The sequence below is a fragment of the Trichechus manatus genome, unplaced genomic scaffold, assembly GCF_000243295.1.
Source record: "Trichechus manatus latirostris isolate Lorelei unplaced genomic scaffold, TriManLat1.0 scaffold00001, whole genome shotgun sequence".
Lineage (NCBI taxonomy): Eukaryota > Metazoa > Chordata > Mammalia > Sirenia > Trichechidae > Trichechus > Trichechus manatus.
The window spans coordinates 15,346,167-15,368,055 of NW_004443937.1; the positions used below are offsets into that span (position 1 = coordinate 15,346,167).

At 47.5% G+C, this 21,889-nt stretch overlaps 1 protein-coding gene across 1 annotated transcript in view; it reads left to right on the forward strand.

Moving 5' to 3' along the window:
• The window catches only part of NUP210 (nucleoporin 210), a 109,161-nt gene that overhangs the window by 63,657 nt on the left and 23,615 nt on the right, over positions 1-21,889 (forward strand). The window contains exons 22-27 of the mRNA XM_004368677.1: positions 12,494-12,622; positions 13,561-13,688; positions 13,803-13,938; positions 15,586-15,648; positions 15,874-16,053; positions 18,933-19,013. Of these exons, the coding sequence (XP_004368734.1) occupies positions 12,494-12,622; positions 13,561-13,688; positions 13,803-13,938; positions 15,586-15,648; positions 15,874-16,053; positions 18,933-19,013 (717 nt within the window). The remainder of the gene's footprint in view (positions 1-12,493; positions 12,623-13,560; positions 13,689-13,802; positions 13,939-15,585; positions 15,649-15,873; positions 16,054-18,932; positions 19,014-21,889) is intronic.

Below are 21,889 nucleotides of genomic sequence, written 5' to 3' on the forward strand. Positions count from 1 at the left end.
CACCAAAACAAATGTCCCACCTCTGGTGTAAAGTGAGTGAGTAAAGTGAGCAGGGCGTGAGGAACGTACCTGAAAGTGCCGTGCTCAATAGCACCTGATGCTTTGCTTCAGTGATGGGGGATAACAGGGAGTGGTGGGGACTGTGGCAAACTGGACGGCACATGCCATGTCTAAGGGGCAGTGCTAGGCACTGCTAGTTGATTTTATTGTTGGTATTGCTGTTTTTATAACAGCCTCTCAAAGACGTAATTTACATATTATACATTTCACCCATTTAAAATGTACGATTCAGTGGTTTTTAGTGTATTCACAGTTATGTGCAACCATCACCACAATCAATTTTAAAACATTTTCAACACCTCAGAAAGAAACCTCATACACTTTAGCTATCACCCATCTACCTCCCAACCCCACCCCCCCACCCTAAGGAATCACTTAAAGTAGTTCTTTATGAAGACTTTCTGTGTTTATATTTGTCTATTCTGGATATTTCATAAATGAACAGAATCATATAATATGTGGTCTTTTGCATGTGGCTTCTTTCACTCAGTATAGTATTTTCAAGGTTCATCCATGTTGTAGCATTTATCAGTATTTCATTCCTTTTTATGGTTGAATAATATACCATTATATGCATATACCACATTTTGTTTATCCATTGATCAGTTGATGGCCATTTAGGTTTTTTCCATCTTTTGACTATTAAGAATAATGTTGCTATAAACATTCATGTATAAGTTTTTATGTGAACATGTTTTCAGCTCTCTTGGGTATATACCTAGGAGTGGAATTGCTGGATCATATGGTAACTCAATGTCTAATTGTCTGAGGAATTGCCAGACTCTTTTCCAAAATGGCCGAACCATTTTACATTCCCACCAGCAGCGTATGAGGGTTCCAATTTCTCTGCATCCTCAAAAACATTTATACATCCTGACTTTTTGATTATAGCCATTCTGGTAGGTATGAAGTAGTATCTCACTGTGATTTTGATTTGCACTTCGTGGATAACTAATGATGTTGAGTGTCTTTTCCTGTGCTTATTGGCCATTTGTTATCTTCCTTGGAGAATTGTCTATTCAGATCCTTTGCTTAATTTTTAATTGAGTTATTTGGTTTTTTTTAATTGTCGAGTTGAAAAAGTTCTTTATATAATCCCGATTCAATTCCTTGTCAGATAAATGATTTGAAAATATTTTCTCCTATTCTGTGTGTTGTCTCTTCATTTTCTTGATGGTGTCCTTTGAAACACAGAAGTTTTTAATTCTGATGAAGTCCAACTTACATATTTCTTTTGTTGCTCATGCTTTTGGTGTTATATCTACGAATCCTTTGCCAAATCCAGGGTCATTCGTGTTGTTGTTGTCAGCTGCCGTTGAGTCTATTCTGACTCATAGCAACCCCATATGACAGATACAACTGCCCCATAGGGGTTTCTTGGCTGTAATTGTTACAGAAGTGCATTGCCAGGTCTTTCTCCTGTGAAGCTGCTGGGTGGTTCAAACTGTCAGTGTTTTGGTTAGCAGTCGAATGCTTAACTATTTGCACCACCAGGGTTCCTTAAGGTCATATGTATTTACCCTTATGTTATTTACTTGTATGTCTTATTCTAAGAGTTTTATGGCTTTAGCTCTTACATTTGGATCGTTGATCCATTTTGAGATAATTTTTATATATGGTGTGAGGTAAGGATCCTGTTTCATTCTTTTGTGTGTCACTATCCACTGTCCCAGGAATCCTGGTAGTGCAGTGGTTAAAGTGCTTGGCAGCTAACTAAAAGGTTGGTGGTTCAAATCCACCAGCCGCTCTGAGGGAGAAAGATGTGGCAATCTGCTTCTGTAAAGATTATAGCCTTGGAAACCCTATGGGGCAGTTCTACTCTGTCCTACTGTGTTGCTATGAATCAGAATCGACTCAACGGCACTGGGTTTACTTTGGTTTTTGGTATCCATTGTCCCAGTACCATTTCTTGAAAAGACTGTTCTTTCCCCCGTTGAATTGTCTTTTCACCGTTGTTGAAAATCTGTTGCCCATAGATGTATGGGTTTATTTTTGGATTCTCAATTCTATTTCATTGATTTTATGTCTGTCCTTATGCTAGTAACACACTTGTCTTGATTACTATAGATTTTAGTGTGTTTTGAAACCTGGTAGTATGAGTCCTCCAACTTTGTTCTTTTTTTTTCCCCCAAGATTATTTCGGCTAACCTGGGTCCCTTGCAATTCCACATGAATTCTGGGATCGATTTATCAATTTCTAAAAAAAGCCATCTGGAATTCTGATAGGGATTGCATTGAACCTGTAGATGAATTGGGTAGTATTGCCATTTTAGGAGTCCCTAGGTTGAGCCCTGGTGGCACAGTGATTAAGAGCCCAGGCTGCTAACCAAAAGGTTGGCAGTTCAAATCCACCAGCCACTCCTTGGAAATTCTATGGGGGTAGTTCTGCTCTGTCCTATAGGGTCACTATAAGTCAGAATCGGCTTGACAGCAACAGGTGTAGGTGGCCCAAAGGGTTAGGCACATGACTACTAACCGATAGGCCCTTCAGAAGACAGACCTGGTGATCTGCTTCTGAAAGATCACAGCCTTGAAAACCCTATGGAGCACATGTACACACATGGAGTTGCCATGAGTCGGGAGCAACTCGATTGCAGCTAACAACAACATTGCCATTTTAACAATATTAAGTCTTGTGATCCATAAACATAGCATATTTTCCATTTGTTAGATATTCTTTCATTACACTCGATAATACTTTGTAATTTTCAGAGTATAAGTATTGCGATTCTTTTTTTAAATTTATTCCTAAATATTTCATTCTTTTTGATGCTATTGTAAATGAGATTTTTTTTTCTTAACTTCATTTTTGGATTCTTCATTGCCAGTGTATATAAATACAATTGATTTTTGTATATTGACCTTGTATCTTACAACCTTGCGGATCTTCCATATTAGTGCTAATAGTTTTTATGTGGATTTCTTAGGATTTTTTATGTATATGAGACCATGTCATCTGCAAATGGAGATAGTTTTACTTCTTCCTTTCTAATCTGGTTGCCTTTTATTTCTTTTTCTTGAACGCTTGTCCTTACTTGAACCTCTAGTACAGTGTTGGATAGGAGTGGTGAGAAAGGACATCCTAGTCTTCTCCCTAATCTTCTGGGAAAAGCGTACAGTCTTTCACCATAAAGTATGATGTTAACTGTATCTATTGAGATAATCACGTGGTTTTGTTGTTTGTTCTACTACTATGGTGTATTGTGTTAGTTGGTTTCTGGGTGTTAAACTAGCCTTGCCTTCCTTTGATAAGTAACACTTGGTCTTAGTGTATCATTCTTTTTTTATGTTGCTGGATTTGGTTTGCTAGCTTTTTTTTTTTTAAGGATTTTTGCATCCATAATAGATCATTGGTGTGTGAAGTAGTATCACATTGTGATTTTGATTTTCATTTCACTAATGACTAATAATGTTGTTTCAAGTACTTATTGGCCATTTGTATATCTTCTTTGGAGAAATGTCTGTTTAATAATTTGCCCATTTTTTAATTGGGTTGTTTGTCTTTTTGTTGTTGAGTTGTAGGAATTCTTTATATAGTCATCCCTTGGTATCCATGGGGGATTGGTTCCAGGACCCCCGTAAATACCAAAATCTGCGTTGAAGTCCCTTATATAAAATGGCATAGTATTTGCATATAACCTATGCACATCCTCCCATATACTTTAAATCATTTCTAGATTACTTATAATACCTAATACAATGTAAATGCTATGTAAAGAGTTGTTACTATATTTAGGTAAACAAAGGGTACACACAATACAAGTAGTGAATGAACGAGATGTGAGGGGAACAATGCTCAAAACAAGGAGCGCTAGAAAGAGATTGAGAATCTGTGAAGTGGTGGAGGCTACAGTAGGGGATGCCTACACATTATTTCATTCTTGTGAATTCAGCATAGTGCTTGATGTGTGGCAAATTCAAGTTTTGCTGTTTGAAACTTTTTTTCTGAATATTTTCGATCTGCAGTTGGTTGAATCTGCAGACCTGAAACCTGCAGATAATAGAGGGCCAACTGTATATACTGGATATTCAACCCTTACTAAATACATAGTTACCAAATATTTTCTCCCATTCCATAAATTGTCTCTTCACTTTCCTGGTAAAGTCCTTTGATGCACAAAAGTTTTTAATTTTGATGAAGTCCAATTAATTTATTTTTTTCTTTTGTTGCTTGTGCATTTGGTGTCTTATCTAAGAATCTATTGTAAAAAAAAACTAGGTCCCGAAGTTTTATCCCTGTGTTTTATCTAAGAGTTTTGTGGTTTTAGTTATTATATTTAGGTCACTGACCCATTTTGAGTTAATTTTCATATATCATGTGAGGTATAGGTCCAACTTTATTCTTTTCTATATGGAGATCCCGTTGTCCCAGCACCATTTATTGAAGAGACGGTGCTTTCTCCATTGAATGGACTTAGCAGCCTCGTCAAAAATCAATTGACCATTTTTGAACTTTCTATTCCATTCATCTCTACATTTGTCCTTGTACCAATACTAGACTGTTTTGATTACTGTAGCTTTATAGTATGCTTCCTTTACTTTAATCATCTTTTTTAAAAATTCTTTGAACATATTTATAATGGTTTTGTCTATTAAATCTGAGATCTGGTTGCTCTCACAGGTAGTTTCTGTTACCTGATTTTTTTCTGGTATGTGGGTTATACTTTCTTGTTTATTTACATGTCTTGTGATTTTGTGTTGAAAACTTGACATTTTAGATGATACATTGTAGCAACTCTGGATACTAGTACTCTCCCTCTGGGGACTTATTATTATTTGCTGGTTTACTTCTTTAGTGACTGGCTGGGTAATTTTAGTTAAGCCTCCTCCACTCCCCAGTGTGAAGCCTCTGATGTTGCTCCTCAAGGGGTGGAGCCTTGATACGCACAGTCACCCTGGATTACACTGGCTTTGTCAGGGCTCTCTTTGACTGGCTCTTTCCCTGACCACACCCAGCTGTTAAGCTCCACTAATGCTGGCTGATTGCTGTATTGTTTTCACAAATGCCCTGGGGCAAAAATTGCTTCACAGACTAATCCAGTCAAATTTGGGATTCTTTAAAGGGGTAGCCAGTGCCTGAGGTCAGTATTTGAGTTTTGTTCTGACCCTAGGAGGACTCGTTCCAGCCGTCTGTTTCCCCATTTCTCTCTGGCAAACTAGTGGCCTATAGTTTAGCCTGTATCTCCAATGAATTTGTCAGTGTTCTCCCAGTTGCCTTTCACTGCAACCTCTACTATATTTCAGAGAGCTCTTAGGACTGAACTTCTCCACACTGTCTTGTGAATGAAGTCCATTGCTTTGGTGAAGGATTAGGAGCTCTCTCTTCTATGGCCGGCTTCTCCCCATGGGAAAAATCTCTGAGCCAAGGCTCAGGTGCTGGGAATGGGGACAGTGGCAGGCTTCTCTCTGACTGACACCTGTGCTTTAGGAGCTGAGTGCTTGGTGGATAAGGGGGATCAGCAGCCCCAGGCCTTCTCTTTTGCCTCTCTCAATATGTACCCCCACCCTACAAGCTGGGGCAAGGGCACTTGGAGCCCTGGTATTCTCATCAGCAATGTGCTCACAAGGGAAAGGAAGCCACCTTTTGTCCCATGAGTGAGGACAGAAAAAGGGAGCTGCCACTTCTCGGCCATACTCTGTGGTACTTACCCTCAGTGACAGGTAGAGGGCAGGATGAGAAATGCTGATGTCCCAGGAAGAAAGCCCTCTGACTGGGAGCTGGGAAGAGGGAGCCCTGTGTTCTGGATGTACCAATCTGGAGTGGAGTTTAGCTGGGGCTTGGGGTGGTGGGGTGGCGCAGAGTCCGTATTTCGCATACCACAGACTTAACAATTCTTACCAAGTTCTGGTAGATTTCCAGTGATTTAATGGTGATTTTTTTTCTTTTTATAATTCTCAGCAGTTTCACTGAGGAGAGGTTCTGAGGAGCTCCTCACGCTGTCAGGCTGGAGATGGAACCTCTGACTGGTTTTTGATGTATAGGGGTGCGGGCCTCATGAAGCAAGACCTTCTTGATTTTTCAAGAGAAACTAGAAATCTGTTTTTGTGTGAAGCACCCCCTTTCTAAAGTTTTAGCTATCAGGTTAGTGCTTTTGCATTCAGCCTGCAACCAGGCCCCCAGTTTTTGACCTTGGTCTTTGGCTGTGGCATTGAGGGCATACTTTCTCACAGTGCACAGTCCCTCAGTGAAGCGTGAGGAGGTCACGACATGCCCATTCTTCTCCGAGTGTCGTCTCAGAGGCAGGGCCTCTTCGAGCTATCGCTGTAAATCAGAGCGAGAAGAAACATCCCCTTAGCATCTGGGAACAAGTATGCGTTGTTAGAGGGAGCTTAGGGTTGCTAGAAGCCTCAGACCAAAGGAAGCTCTCCCTCAAGCATTTTTATTCCTTTATAAGAGGAAGAATAATTCCCCAGCTGTTTCTCCTACCAAGGAAGTGAGTGTTGACTGTCAGATCCTTCACATTAAAAGGAAAACCTCAAACCATAAATAATTCTGAGTGCTTGACATATAGCTTGTTTTTCTTTACTTCTAGAGATTAAAAATAACTCCTCTATTATCAAGAAGAGGGAAGTTTCAAGTTAGGAAAAATGTGTACAGTGCCAACAATACTTGGGAACCCTTCCACGTGTATCTTACCTTGCACCTGTCACTTTGTATAAGCCCTGAGGGCAGACCTGTGGCCAGAGAGAGGTCTTTCATCGAAGAACAAGAAGTCCCAAGAGTTAGTGGTAGAATCCTCTGTCCTATAGGGTCGCTATGAGTCAGAATCAATTCGATGGCAAGGGGTTTTTGGTTTTTAGGTAGTGAGCCCTGGTGGCGCAGTGGTTAAGAGCTCAGGTGCTAACCAAAAAAGGGTTGGCAGTTTGAATCCACCAGCCACTCCTTGGAAACCCTGTGGGGCAGTTCTGTTGTGTCCTGTGGGGTTGCTATTAGTTGGAATTGACTGGATGGCAATGGGTTTGGTTTTGGTTTCTGTTTTTTTGGATAGGTAGTGAGCACCCTGTCACTGGAAGCATTCAAGCAGAAGCTAGGAAACTTGTCTCAATACTCAAGACGGAATTCAAGCATCAGTGTGGAGCTTCCCCAGGAGGCCTATAAGCCGCCTGTTCAATCCTAAAGCACTGCAATCTAGGATTGCCTGTGTGCAGTTCCTGTCAGCAGTAGATTCTAGGATTCTTGAGTCAAGATGAGTATCGATGTCTCCATTTTACGAATAAGAGTGGTCAGGTAGAACTACAGCAGTCCGCTCTCTAGATTGTAGACCAGCCTCTGGCCTGACCACTTTTCACCTTCTCCTTGGGCTGTTACTGAGTGGGGTAGAGTGCCCCCTGGCAGGCATGGCCAGCCCCACGAGAATTGCCTTTGCCCTGGAAGGCTCTGGGGAGGCACCTTGACCACTGCGGTCTCTGTTCCCCCTCATTTCGGGCCTGTGCCAAAGTCCATTGCAGCGGCAAGTGGAAATTGGGTTCTGGTTTCTTTTACCTCTCCTACAACCGGCAGGGAGAATTTTTCATGGAGTGTTGATAATCTGTGAAAGGTCCTAGCAGCTTTTTCAGATGATTGTTTCTGAAGGGCGTTTACACATTTCTTTGGCATTTTCCAGCTGCTAATTAGCAGCATTCTCATTTCCCTTAATCACAGAGACAAGAAAGCCCACAACAGTTCTTCAGTTAGCTCATAGAAAATGTGTCTTTCTCTCCTATTGATACACACTTGGGATGCAAGCATGGCTCATGGGTGTGTTTCGGCTTCCGCCTGTCTCTGGAAGGAACCGTGGTGCTCGCACAACAGGGCTGCTGTGCAGGTTATTATGCCCACACAATGCGCCGAGGACTGCTCCGGGCTGTGATTAAGTCTGCTCACACAGCCCCCAGAACTCTTTTGTGAGAGGCCTTTATTTTGCTTTTGGCTGGCTTGCAAATTGGAGTTCTTACCTGATTTAAACTTGGGTTTTCTTTCTTCTCAATAATTCTTTACATTTCAAAATAAGTCCTCAAATGGCACCCATATAGCTATCAGAGCAGGGGAAGGGGCCTACTGTGCGCTGAGCACCTCCCACCCTTCATCAACTCACTCACTTAGCAAAGACTGAGCACCTGTTGACTCTGGCTATGTTGTAGCACTGGAGATTTAAGCCAGCCACAGGCCCTGCTCTCGGGAACTGTGGCTGTATCTCAGATTCCTCTGTCCAAGGAAGCGTAGTCTGCAGGGGTCTGTCTTACGGAAAGTGATGCCTATGGCAGTTAGTTTTAAATTGCTGAATGATCTCCCAGCTGGCGATGGAAACAGCAATGGCCAATAGAAACTGCTCGTTAGCTGCCTCCTCGTGCGGCGCCCAGGGCACGCGCCCTACCTGCCATGCCTTAGTTCCGCCTCTGGAGGTCTGTAATGGTGTAATTTCACACAAGAGGAGGCAGAGTAATGGGAAAGGCCCGCATCTCCCAGAGAGGAGGCGGTTAGTAGGAGGCAGTTGCAGGATATGAACCATGGCACACCATCCCCAGCCAGAACCCTCCTCAGTGCCTGGGACTCATGTGGGCTCAGCGTCACCCTCAACTGACCGCCATGGGCTCCTTATCAGGGCCACGGACTCCACTCTCTCCTGGCAAGGCCTGGCCACCACGCAGGCAGGCTGCAGGCCCTGGAGGCTGATGGCTCCGGTGGCATTTGGAAATCTTTGTGGGATCCTTGCTCTTCTGCAGATTGCACCTACTGAGGGACAAATCTGGAGTGTGATGGGCCCTGGGAAGTGGGACGCTGAGCTAAGTTGGGTGGGCTCTCAGGCCCGGCGGGTGCAAAGGGGTGTCACGATCTCAGTGTGCAGCGGGAGATCTGCCTGGGACCCAACTCACAGTGTCTTAATGAGGAGCAGTAATGCATTCATCATCTCTGAGCAGATGACAAGACTTTCCCTTCGGCCCGGCATCCCCTGAAATTCTCAGGTGGCACCTTCAACACATAGAAATTAGAATACATTCTGGGCGCCGATCCTCCACCTCCTTTCCTTCCCAAATGTTCTCCTCTATGTTGGTAAAGAAGCAAGCGAGCCCCAGACCCTTTGGGAACGAAGATGGTGTGATAGACGCTTGCAGCCTCTAGGTTAGGAGTGGGTGCAAATCCCCACCCTGCCACTGGCTGGCTGGCAACCCCCCCTCCCCTCCCCAAGCACAGTTCCTTTACCTCCAGGTCGGCCATAATGAGCTCTTCCTGAAACGTTGCTGTGGGGATTGAAGGATTGGGATATGTAAACATATGGAGTCCCTGGGTGGTGCAAACGGTTAACACGCTTGGCTGCTAACTGAAAGGTTGGAGATTCGAGTCCACCCAGAGGCACCTCAGGAGAAAAGCCTGGTGATCTACTTCCAAAAAATCAGCCGTTGGCAACTTTATGGAGCACAGTTCTGCTCTGAAACACATGGAGTCACAGTGAGTCGGAGTCACAGTGAGTCAGAGTCACCTTGACAACAACTGACATATAATCATATGGGGCAGACCAGGCCATAGAGGCTCTCTGTAGATGGTGGCCTGGTGCCACCGCTGCTTCTGGCATCCAGAAATCAAGGAGATCAAGGACATCAAGTGGGAGAGGAATTGATTTCCCCATAGCCATTTTGTGTCATCGTTTAAAATGTGCAAAATGGTCGTTTTGAAGAAGAGAAAAAAGAAAGCCTTCCCTTCCTTCTCCTGCGTGGGTCTGACGGCAGTAGGTGCAACATGTGATTTCTTCGCATTGTGAAGGACTTGCCAGCTCTGACAGCAGCAACTTTCGCTAGAGTATCAAATTGGAGCCTCAAATTATGTTCTCAAAGAGAGCCTTCATTTCTCTCTGCAATTTTTAAATGAGTTTTCTTTGGGAATGTAATAAGCCAGGGCAAATTGTCCTCAGCAGAGTCGGAGATCTGGTGGCTCCCAGACCCTGCTCCTGGGCCCATGTTTAATAGCAGGCTGTCGTGGTGACGGCTCGAATTACACAGCCATCATTTTGGAGCATGAGCATGATTTCTGCTCCGGGGTCTTTATTAATTTGCTTTAAATCGCTGTGTGAGATAACCTGGGCCACTTCATCTGAGTGGGTGTGCCCTGGAGCTCAATTATCCTGGCAGAGCTTGCAGCTTGGTCCAGCTGCTACCCACCAACACCTGCACCCCCAACCATCCATGGCCTTGGCCTCTTCCTACCGGCCCCTCTTCTCCCCGACAGCCGATGGGTTCATTCTGATTGCTGGAGGCATCAAGCCCTCCCCGAGGGAAGTGGCAGAGCATGGTGGAAGGCACTGTAAACCAGGAGCTAGGATACCTGGACTCCTTCCCAGCTCTGCCCCTTCACTGCTGTGTAACCCAGGGCGGGTTCCCATCCCATCTGAGCCTGACTTTCCCCATCTGTACATTGAAGGGGTGGACCAGAATCAGCACTGTCCAAATAGATCAGGTACTTAGGATTTGCAGGCCTAGTATTTCAGAATTTCTAAGTCGTGATGAAATTAGTGTTACTTTCTGTAAAGCCAGACATGCTGAAGCACCAGGTTTCTTGGCATTTATCCATTTACTCAGAGCGGTGGCCCTGGTTCACTTATCTAATCAGGACATGTTTACTGGGGGCTATAGGACCCCCTGGGTGGGGCAAATGGTTAACGTACTCAGCTACTAATAAAAGGTTGGAGGTTCAGGTCCACCCAGAGGTGCTTCGGAAGAAAGCCCTGGCTGTCTACTTCTAAAAATTCAGCCATTGAAAACCCTATGAGGCACAGTTCTACTCTGACACAAGGGGCTGCGTGAGTTGGAATTGATTCAAAGGCAGCTGATTACTATGTGGCAGACCCTAGGCTCAATCCTGAGGATGTGGGAGGCTTCCTGACAGCCTGAAGGGAGGGAAGACACTCGGCACCCATCTGCATCGAGATTTAATTACAGTGGTGATGGCTGCCGCCAGGAGAAGTGGGCAAGAGTGTCAAAGGAACCCGACCCGTCTGGGATAAGGGTAGACTTTCTTGAGGAAAGACACTTAAGCTGAGGTTTGAAGGGTGAGTTGGAGCCAGCCAGGTAAAGGTGGGGGAAGAGGAGTCCCAGATTTTTAAGGCAGACTGTAAGGCCCTAAGGGAGGAGGAGTTAGCTGGCCTTAAAGAACCAAGAGAAGGCCAGCGTGGCTGGAGCTTGGGGCAGTAGGGAGTGTGGACTGTAGTGAAACTAGAGTGTTAGGCAGGAGTCAGATCATGCTGGGCTTTGTAGGAGGGCATGTTGAGGACTTGGACTGCATTCTCAGAGCAGAGGCATCCATTGAAGGGTTTCCACCTGAGCGTGATGGGATCCTACTTGGTTGTCTCCTCAGAGTCAGAAGCCTAATGTTTTTTTATGAGTTCTCGACATTTGTGAGTCAGTTGCAAATCCTGGCTTTTGAAACACTGAGCTGCTTGCTGTACACATTATCCTTCCCCCCAAAACAAAGCATGATTATAAGACCACAAACAGAAAGCAATAGAGCCAGGTCCAGATAGAGGTGTGGGGCACCCTGCCAGACTTACTCACTAGTTCTGTGACTTGTCCTTGCCTGTCCCAGCTTCATGTCCACCCATTTGAAATACATGCCTAAGCAGTACGCAAGCTGCCGCAAATCCATCTTAAGTAGATAAATGTTTAATGTGTGAATGCCTACATCTGCAGCCTGAGAGAGTGGTCATGATGCATTTTGTTAGGGGAGAGATTCTTTTAAAGGTGGGATCCCTGGCGGGGGTGGAAGGAGAAAGAGGATTAAAAAAGAGATCTTTGGCAGTGAAAAGACTGGAACACACTAGCTCAGATGTGTTCATTCACTCGGAACACTTAGAGGGCTCTACTTCAAACAAAGCTGGGTTGTAGAGATGAGTGAGACTCCAAGGGCTTACACTTGAGTGGCCTCTAAGGTTGGAACTCAGGTTGTATGAGTCTGTGAGTTCAGGTTGGGACTTCTAAGACAGATCCTTTGGAAAGCAAGATGCTGTGCAACCTGACTTGCTGTTTCACATTGGGTGATCCAGTGCTGTGCTCTCCTATTACTGAGTTGTGGGGGAAGGTGGCTGGGATAGGACATATGGAAACCTGGGTTTGGATTCTCACTTAGCCTCCAAGTTGCTGTGTGCCAAGGCTGCCGTCTGCCCATTCCTTTCCCTTTGTAAGATGTACAATGTTAAAATAAATGCTCTCTGTGTCGCATCCCAGCACTAACATTTTACCTTCCAAGCCCATCCCCTTGCTGGGAATGGGGCTTGTGAAGTGAGGTGGGCAAGGCAATGCTCGGTTAGGATTTTCCTTGTCCTCTACTTCCAAACCTTGGCCCAAGATCCCTGAGACTTGGTGTCCCATGATGCTGATGGGGTTAGCAGACCCTGGGAGCAGAGATGAACTCAGAGATGCTCCCCCATCCCCCCACCACCTAACCAAGTCCCCTCTGGTGTTCCAGGTGCACCCTCTGCTCCCGGGCACACTCACCGTCATGATCCACGACCTGTGTCTGGCCTTCCCTGCCCCGGCCAAGGCTGAAATTTCCATCTCGGACATCCAGGAACTGTACGTCCGGGTGGTTGACAAGGTTAGTATGAGCTCCGAGATGGGCCCTCTCAGCTGATTTGCCAAAACCAGGAAGACTGTGTGACTGTGGTAGATGTGCTCCTCAGCCCCCTTGGGAAGGAGATGGGAGCTGTTCTGCTTTTTTCCCAGGTTTTGTGTCCCTCTACCCTCTTCTGAGGAGCTGTGAGCATGCAGGGCTGTCTTTTACCTTCACCACTCCATGTGGGGGATGCAGAGTCACCTCTGGTGTGATACTTCCTCATCGCGGTGACATGCATAAAGCGTGGCTGTAAATCCTGCTCAGAGCTGTCACTGAATTAGCCTTGAGGTGGGGATTCAGGTCCTCAAGCTGCTGTGGGTACAGAGCAGCCAGGCACAGACCTGGGCTGAACATGAGTTCTCTCCCCAGAATTGGTTTTGGCTTCTTGGGAATTTCAGTAGCACATGGGTAAAACACACTCATGCCAAGTACTTTTGCAGAATGAATAAATAACAGCTCTAGCTTTTTCTTTCATGTAAAACAGGGAATTTCTATTACTTCAAATATCTACAGTAATTGAAGCTAGGCTTGCAGAGGGTTGCCCTCAAGTTCCTATTTTCCTGAGCAGATAGAGTGGTTTGCAGTGAAAAGCGGAATTCCTAAGCAGCTGTTTGGTCAGTGAGCATTTATTGAGCTCCTACTGTATGCCTGTTGCTGTTCTCAGCTGTGTCTTATCTCCCTAGCTAGATGGTTAGCCCTTTGAGAGCAGGGAATGGGATTTCTGCATCTAAGTATCCCCAAGGCGCTTGTATACGATAAACACTTAGTTTTCATTTGTTGATTGCGGGTGACTCATCCCCAATTCCCAGGTCCCATGGGTTTGAGGTCAGTGTTGCTTTGTTAGAAAGTTGTTGGACATCACAGGTGATGAAATTGGTCATTCAAAGGCTACCCCTGCGTCTGTATCCACCACATTGTAGGTGGAGATTGGGAAGATGGTCAAGGCCTATGTCCGTGTGCTGGACTTTTACAAGAAGCCATTCCTGGCCAAGTACTTCACTTTTATGGACTTGAAGCTCCGAGCAGCCTCCCAGATTGTCACGTTGGTGTGAGTCCTCCTGGGGGTCAGGACTGGGGGTCTCAGGGAGCTGCGTGACCCCAACTTCAGCCTCTCCAACTGGTCTGCCTGGGGTGAGAAGCCTAGCCCTTCCCTTTGTTCCAGGGCCCTCGACGAAGCCCTCGACCACTACACTGCCACGTTCCTGGTCCACGGTGTGGCCATTGGCCAGACCAGCCTGACTGCAGCTGTGACCGACAAAGCCGGACAAAGAATCAACTCGGCCCCACAGCAGATAGAAGTAAAACGGCTCCTTTTCACACGATGTGCCTGCATGTGCTTGGCGGGGGTGGGGATCGGGGTCATGCTTTTACTGTGATAGGCTGGGAATTTTAGGGACAGTCCAGGAAGCTACCTTGGAGAGGCCATGTTAAAATCTATGCCTGTCAGTGTCCTTGCTCAAAGGGCAGCTTTTACCAGTCCCAGGGATCTGGGACAGCACAGTTAGACTGTGACCAAAGGGGACAGTGTGGCTCAGACCAGGGCAGTTAGTTGTCACGTGGCAGACAGAGTAGCAGAACATTCCTTAAACTTCGAAGTGCCGTCAGGGTGAAGGGAACAGAAACAAATGACTGGGCAGGACCTCCCAGTAGATTTTGGCCCACGTAGGGAGGCACTTCCCTGCTGTCCATTCTGACGAGCATTAGAATAGATACCTGGGAGGCAGGGGTGCCTGTCACTGGACATGTGCAAACCCAGGCAGCTAGTCATGAGGAGGGTCCCCGGCGCAGGCCCTGAGGTCCCTGGCCCTTGTCTCCATGTATGACTTGGGGCTGCCACGTGGCATTAGGGCTGACAGGAGCCAGAGGCCATGGCTGCGATGGCCGAGAAATCACATCCAAATTGGTTCTTCAGCCGCAGCATCAAACCATGTGGCTTCAGCTGGGTACTCCATGGGCCTCGGTCACATGGGTACTGGCAGGTGCTATTAATCCATGTTCTTAAACTGTGTGATGTGATTTGTGCCTCTAGATGAAAGTGCACTTTTCTTCTCCCGGTGATGAGGAATTCATCTCTGCCTATAAATAGCACAGCCCTACAAAGACTAATCCTCACACACAGAGAGCCTCCTGGCCGACGGGCACTCACTCACCCGACCGGCATTTCTGAAGCTCCCGCCAGGCAGGGAATGGGATGGGGTGAGGAAGAGGGCGTCGGAGTTTTGCCCTGTTACAGAGCTGGGGCATCCTCATCCCTGGTCTCCCACCTGGGCTTGTCCCTGCCCCCAGACATCTTTCCTCCTCTGAGAAGATGAGAGAGTTGAAGCAGAGAGCTGTTCTAAGGCAATTTGTCAGTAGAGATTTGGAGACATTTAGGGAAAGAGGCAGCCTTCCAGCCCTTCAAGTTGGGGAAATCTCAAAGGCAGAAGATCTTAAACTTTAACGTGCATCAGAATCATCTGGAGGGCCTGTTAAACCCAGATTACAGGACTCCACCTCTGAGTCTGTAGGTCCTAGGTGGGGCTGGAGGGTTTGCATTTCTTACAAGGTCCCAGGTGATGCTGCCGCTGCCACCCAGGGGACCACACTGTGAGTACCAGTGCTCCAAGGGGATGTCTCAGATGAGCAAAAGCCTTTATTTTCATCGGGCTCTGCATCTGTGGTGAAATGGAGTGCAGGTACAGCCTGTGATGGCAGAAGGCAGAACATGCCTGTGGAAAAGCATAGGTCCTGGTGGGTGGGGATGAGGCCCTGTCAGGGTGCTTGGCCAAGGGCGGCCATGTCGCCGGGCTGGCAGCCCTGCAGGCTCCCCCAGAGTTGACACCAGGCCCCCAGGCCCTGTGGACATCCTTTGGAGCTGAGCAATTCCTTGCATCATGTCTCCTTCTCCTTATAAAAGGTGTGAGCTTGGGACACAACGGCCCCTTCCCTCTTGTCTCCACACCCAGGTCTTTCCCCCGTTCAGGTTGATACCCAGGAAGGTGACCCTTATCATCGGGGCCACAATGCAGGTAAGAGCCAAGAGGTCGCCCCTGTCCCTTCACCCACCCTCAGCCAGGTGAGTGGCGTGGTCCTGGCCTGGCCCGCCTGCCCACTCTGCCCTGCTCCAGGCAGCCTGCCTCTCCCTCTGAGGACGGGCGCTGCCCACACAGCCCCCCGGGGTTTGGTGGAGTGTCCACTGTTGTAGCTGATCTGGAGGCATCACTGATGAACGCTGCTATTCCCCACCACTCCAGATCACCTCGGAGGGCGGCCCCCAGCCTCAGTCCAACATCCTGTTCTCCATCAGCGACGAGAGCATGGCAACGGTGAGCAGCACCGGGCTGGTACAGGGCCTCGCCGTGGGCAATGGGACCGTCACAGGCGTCGTGCAGGCCGTGGATGCTGAGACAGGCAAGGTCGTCGTAGTGTCTCAGGTAGGGAGAGTCGACGCAGGGGCCGGGCTGCCTTTAGTACCTGCCCAGAGAGGGAAGCACCTGCCCGCCGTATCGCTGTGTGTGGGGTCCACCACCCCCTGGGCTGTCTGCTATATGCCTGGTCAACTGCAGTGGGAGACAGCCCTGCTGTCAGATTTAGGACCTGCCTCTCGATGACCACCCCCTCTGGGGGTCCTGGTTCTGCCCGTGAGTCTGCACCCCTGCCTGTTGCCCTGCCTGGGACGGCCCAGGGACGTGGGACAGCACCTGGGTGCCCGAGGCTGCTCCTGCTCCAGGCTGAATCACCTCAACTCTTCCAGCGCCTCTTCATGAGACATGCTTTCCAGCTCCTTCCCCACCCTAGGACATCTGATTTGCGAGGATGACCCTGCTTGTGCTGGCAGATGCTGCACTGAGCACTTTACCTCCATCTTGTTCAGCCCTCATAACCCCTGTGTGCATTTCACTCCTATTCCTGGTGCAGACGAGGGGCCTGAGACTCAGAGGATAAGGGGCTGCCCCTGCGTGGCGGCTTTAGGAGCCTGACATCAGAGCTCCAGGTCCTTCTGTGCATTCGGCTCAAGCAGGGCTTTGGGCTGTTGGGATGGAGGAGGAGGGGCTGCTCCTAGCTCTAGCACACTTTGTGGATCGTGTGTGTGTTCAGAAGTGCGCATGAACTTGACGACTTTCACGTGGATCATTGAAAAACAGTAGTAGTTCAGACCTGGATGTGTACTTCAGGAAAAAGAAACCTTGAGTTGGCCACTGGTATCTTCTGCTCAGCCAGAGATGAAATCATCTCCCAAGCCTCTTTGCCAGCACGGGGGACATTTCCAAGTGCCCTTATGGGTCAGCAGAGAAGCTAGAAGGCTGAGTTAGGGGAGTCTTCTCCCCACGGTGGGCTCCCTGCCCCACATCAGTGGGACTAACCCCAAGCAGGTGGATGTTGGCATCGCTAAGATCACCTTTCTTTGCTCCTCTGGGAAGGAGGTGGGAGGACTCTTCCCACATCCTCAGAAGGGCATCGAGGCTAAAATGTCAGGGCGCTCAGGTGCTCCCTGACATCCTTTGCCTGTAGTGCAACAGCATCTCCAGAAAGGCTGCTCCGTGGACCCTGCTCATGGCCACGCCAAAGCTTGATCAGTAAGAGCAGCGTTTTACGTCATGTAATATGACTCTAGCTCCCTAGGTGGCGTAAATGGTTAAGCACCCAACTACTAGCCGAGAGGTTGGTGGTTCAGACCCACCCAGAGGCGCTTCGTGATCTGCTTCCAGCAGGTTACAGCCATTAAAAACCTTATGGAACAGTTATACTCTGCACACATGCAGTTGCCATGAGTCAGAATCGATTTGACAGCAACCAACAGCAACAACATGACTGTGGACAAGTAACGTTTCAGAACACAGGCATCCCAGTCCTTGTTCAGAAGCCAGGGCTCTGAAAGCCGTCCGTGAGCGCCTCTGAGCTCAGCGTTGAAGCCCAGAGCACCCAGGAAGCCACATGCGTCAGCCTGGAGGAGGAGTGCACGCGGCTGTGTTCTCTGCAGTTGGCTTTGATCTGACATTGAGTCCATTGATTTAGTCCCCTTTCCAGCAGTTTTTGTGTCAGCTTCCACGTGTCCCGGTTAAACCGCAAAGTCTCTTTGAAATGCTGAGGTGGATGCCTGATTCTATGTATTGATTTAGTAAAGACAACAAGAAAGCTCTGGAAATGCTAAAATCTTCTCTGTGGCGTGCAGCAACGTGCAGCTGGGCATCCTGGAGAATAAAACTAAGCACCACAGGAGGCCCTGCTTTTTGTCTAAAGAAAGGGTTGAGGCCTCAGGAACAGACTCATTTTTCTCTTCTGGGGGGCCCAGGTGGCTGAAAGCGCCAAAGGGACACTAAGTTACGCGTTTTCCTTCCCGTCTGCCTCTCCTCTTTGTGGTCTGACCTTGCAGGGCCACCTCCCTCTGGGTCTCCCATCTGGTGGACTGGGAGAACTGCTGGAGAAAGGCCCCGGTGCCCCTTGGCGGATGGAAGGGCTGTGCCACCAGCTCCGTCTGAAAGGCATGGACCCAGGCAAGCGGGGGCTCAGCCTGTGGCCCCTTGTCCAGGACCAAGCATGTGATTCTAGTCAGATGCTCCCGGCTCCATCTGTCCAGTCCAGGTCACAGAGTCAGCAGGGTAGGCCAGGACTAGCAGAGGGAGCCTGAGTACAGTGAAGAGGACAAGAGGAAGGGAGTGAATGCTCATGGAACACATACTACGTGCCAGGTGTTAGCCCACATCACAAGGCACAGAAGGTGCGGTCAGCACGAGCACATACAAAAAAGGCTTAAGGGTTTTTGTAGTCCAAGTTCAACACAAGTCAGTGGCACTGTAAAGCAGCCAATAAAGTTAGTCTTTGGACACATTACTAGGAATATAGAGTTCAGAATGAAGGAGGGGATGAAATCTGCTCTAATCAGACTCTGCCTGGATCCTGCATTCAGCTTGTACGTTGCTCAGTCAGAGTGGCAAGGAAAGAGGCAGGCTAGACTTGGGATTGAGAGGGTCTGAGACGTGTCCTGTGAGGAGCTAGGGCTGCCCAGTCTCATCACTGCCCTCAAGTCTTGCAGTGCTGACCTGGAGCAGCTGGAGCTGATAGGTCTGTGGAAGAAAATCAGGCTGGGACCCCCGGGGGATGAGAGAGGCAGAGCCCAGGTCACGTGGTAGCCAGGCTGCCTCAGGAAGATGAGCTTTGTGCTGGACAGCCTGTGGGTGCCTTCTTGCCATGTGACTCTGAGCTGGCCTCAGCAGAAGCCACCTTCCCTTAGAGGGGTCCCTTCCAAAATCACCCATCTCTAGCATGAAGTCCCTCCCCACAGCCAGCCTGAGCTCCAAAGCCTTTTTCCTAGGATCGTGTGGAGGTGGAGGTGCTGCTTCTCCAGGCGGTGAGGATCCGAGCCCCCATCACACGAATGAGGACAGGGACCCAGGTGAGGTGGGACCCTCTCCAGCCCTCTGTCTGTGTTCTCTGAGCAGCCTCTCAGGAGGTCTTGGGCTCTGAATCCCGGTTCAGGATGAGCTTGGAGGAGCCACACTCCCTCTGCGACTAAGCCTTTATACACGCTATTCCCCTTGCTAGAATACTTCATTTTCCCCTTCACCTGCTTGCTGTTGTTAGGTGCCGTCGAGGCAGTGCTGACTCATAGCGACCCCACGCACACAGAATGGAACACAGCCTGGTCCTGTGCCATCGTGACAATCGTTGCTATGCTTGAGCCCATTGTGCAGCCACGGTGTCAGTCCATCTTGTTGAGGGTCTTCCTCTTTTTCAATGACCCTCTTCTTTGCCAAGCATGATGTCCTTCTCCAGGGAGTAGTCCCTCCTGATAACGCGTCCTAAGTACGTGAGACAAACTCTCGCCATCCTTGCTTCTAAGGAGCGTTCTGGCTGTACTTCTTCCAAGACAGATTTGTTCGTTCTTCTGGCAGTCCACGGTGTATATTCAGTATTCTTTGCTAACACCATAATTAAAAGGCATCAATTCTTCGGTCTTCCTTATTTATTGTCCAACTTTCGCATGCATATGAGGTGATTGAAAGTACCATGGCTTGGGTCAGGCGCACCTTAGTCCTCAAAGTGGCATCTTTGCTTTTTAACACGTGTTAAAGAGGTCTTTTGCAGCAGGTTTGCCCAATGCAATGCGTCGTTAGATTTCTTGACTGCTGCTTCCATGGGCATTGATTGTGGATTCAAGTAAAATGAAATCTTGACAACTTCAGTGTTTTCCCTGTTTGTCATGATGTTGCTTATTGGTTCAGTTGTGAGGATTTTTGTTTTATGTTGAGGTATCATTCATCCTGAAGGTTATAGTCTTTGATCTTTATCAGTAAGTGCTTCAAGTCCTCTTAGCTTTCAGCAAATGAGGTTGTGTCATCTGCATAGCACAGGTTGTTGGTGAGTCTTCTCCAATTCTAATGCCACGTTCTTCTTCAGCAGCTTCTTGAACTGTTTGCTCAAAATACAGATTGAATAAGTTATGGTGAGAGGATATAGCCCTGATGCACACTTCCCTGCTTTTAAACCACACGGAATCCCCTTGTTCTGTTTGAACAACTGCCTCTTGGTCTATGTATAGGTTCCTCATGAGCACAATTAAGTGTTCTGGAATTCTCACTTTTTGCAGTGTTATCTATAATTTGTTATGACCCACACAGTTGAATGCCTTTGATAGTAATAAAACACAGATAAACATCTTTCTGCTATTCTCTGCTTTCAGCCATGATCCATCTGACACTAGCAATGATATCCCTTGTTCCACATCCTCTTCTGAATCTGGGTTGAGTTTCTGGCGATGTACTGCTGCAACTGCTTTTGAATGATCTTCAGCAAAGTTTTACTTGCGTGTGATATTAATGATATTGTTCGATAATTTCTGCATCCTGTTGGATCATCTTTCTCTGGAATGGGCACAAATATGGACTTCTTCCAGTTGGTTGGCCACATAGCTGTCTTCCAAATTTCTTGGTGTAGACGAGTGAGCATCTTCAGCACTGCATCCGTTTGTTGAAATATCTTAATTGGTATTCCATCAATTCCTGAATCCTTGTTTTTCACCAGTGCCTTCAGGGCAGCTTGGACTTCTTCCTTCAGTACCATCAGTTCTTGATCATATACTACCTCCTGAAATGGTTGAACGTTGACCAATTCTTTTCAGTATAGTGACTCTGAGTATTCATTCCATCTTATTTTGATGCCGCCTGTGTCATTTAATATTTTGCCCATAGAGTCCTTCAGAATTACAACTTGATGCTTGAATTTTTTCTTCAGTGCTTTCAGCTTAAGAATGCTGAGCATGTCCTTCCCTTTTGGTTTTCTAACTCCAGGTCTTTGCACATTTCATTATAATACTTTACTTTGTCTTCTCGAGACGCCCTTTGCAATCTGCTGTTCATCTCTTTCACTTCATCATTTCTTTTGTTTGCTTTAGCTCTCGACATTCACGAGCAAGTTTTAGAATATCTTCTGACATCCATTTTGGTCTTTTCTTTCTTTACTGTCTTTTTAATGACCTGTTGCTTTCTTCATGTATATCCTTGATGTCATCCCACAGCTCATCTGGTCTTCAGTCATCAGTGTTCAGTGCATCAAATCTATTCTTGAGATGATCTCTAAATTCAAGTGGCATATACTCAGAGTCATATTTTGGCTTTCATGGACTTGTTTTAATTTTCTTCAGCTTCAACTTGAGCTTGCATATGAGCTGTTAATGCTGAACCCCTGCGTAGCTATGAGGCTCCTAAAGGGAACCTTCCCAGAACTTCCTGCTCCAGACCTGATAAGCACCTTCTCTCTGTTCTCTGCTGTTGCAGCTCAAAGCTCCTTTAGTATGTAATATTTCTCTCCTTCGCATTCTGCATCTGGGTGGTTACTAACACCTCCTTCTCCACTAGACTGTCACCTTCCCACACTGAGACCAGCATGTGGCACATAACAGGAGCTAGCATTTGTAGAACATTTGCTCTACTGAGTGCTTTCTGTGTTCATTTAGTGTTCACGACAGCCATGGGGTCAGCATCGGTGTCCCCTCCATGTTACGGAGGAGGAAATTAGCAGTCGAAAGGTTCAGGTGCTTGCCCGAGTCAGCCAGCTACTGTGTAATGGAGCCAGGCATGCACCCAGGCAGTCTGGCTCCTAGTTAGTTTCACCTTTTGCTATGTGGTCTCCCCATGTGCGCTCTGGTGGGTGCAGGTAATCCCCACCCACGTGTGCAGGGACCACCTGTAAGACTGGGAAAAGAGGGGGCACTGGGCAGGATGCGTGGTGCTGCTTGAGATCTGGGGGTCAGGTCCAGAAATGGGGCTCCCT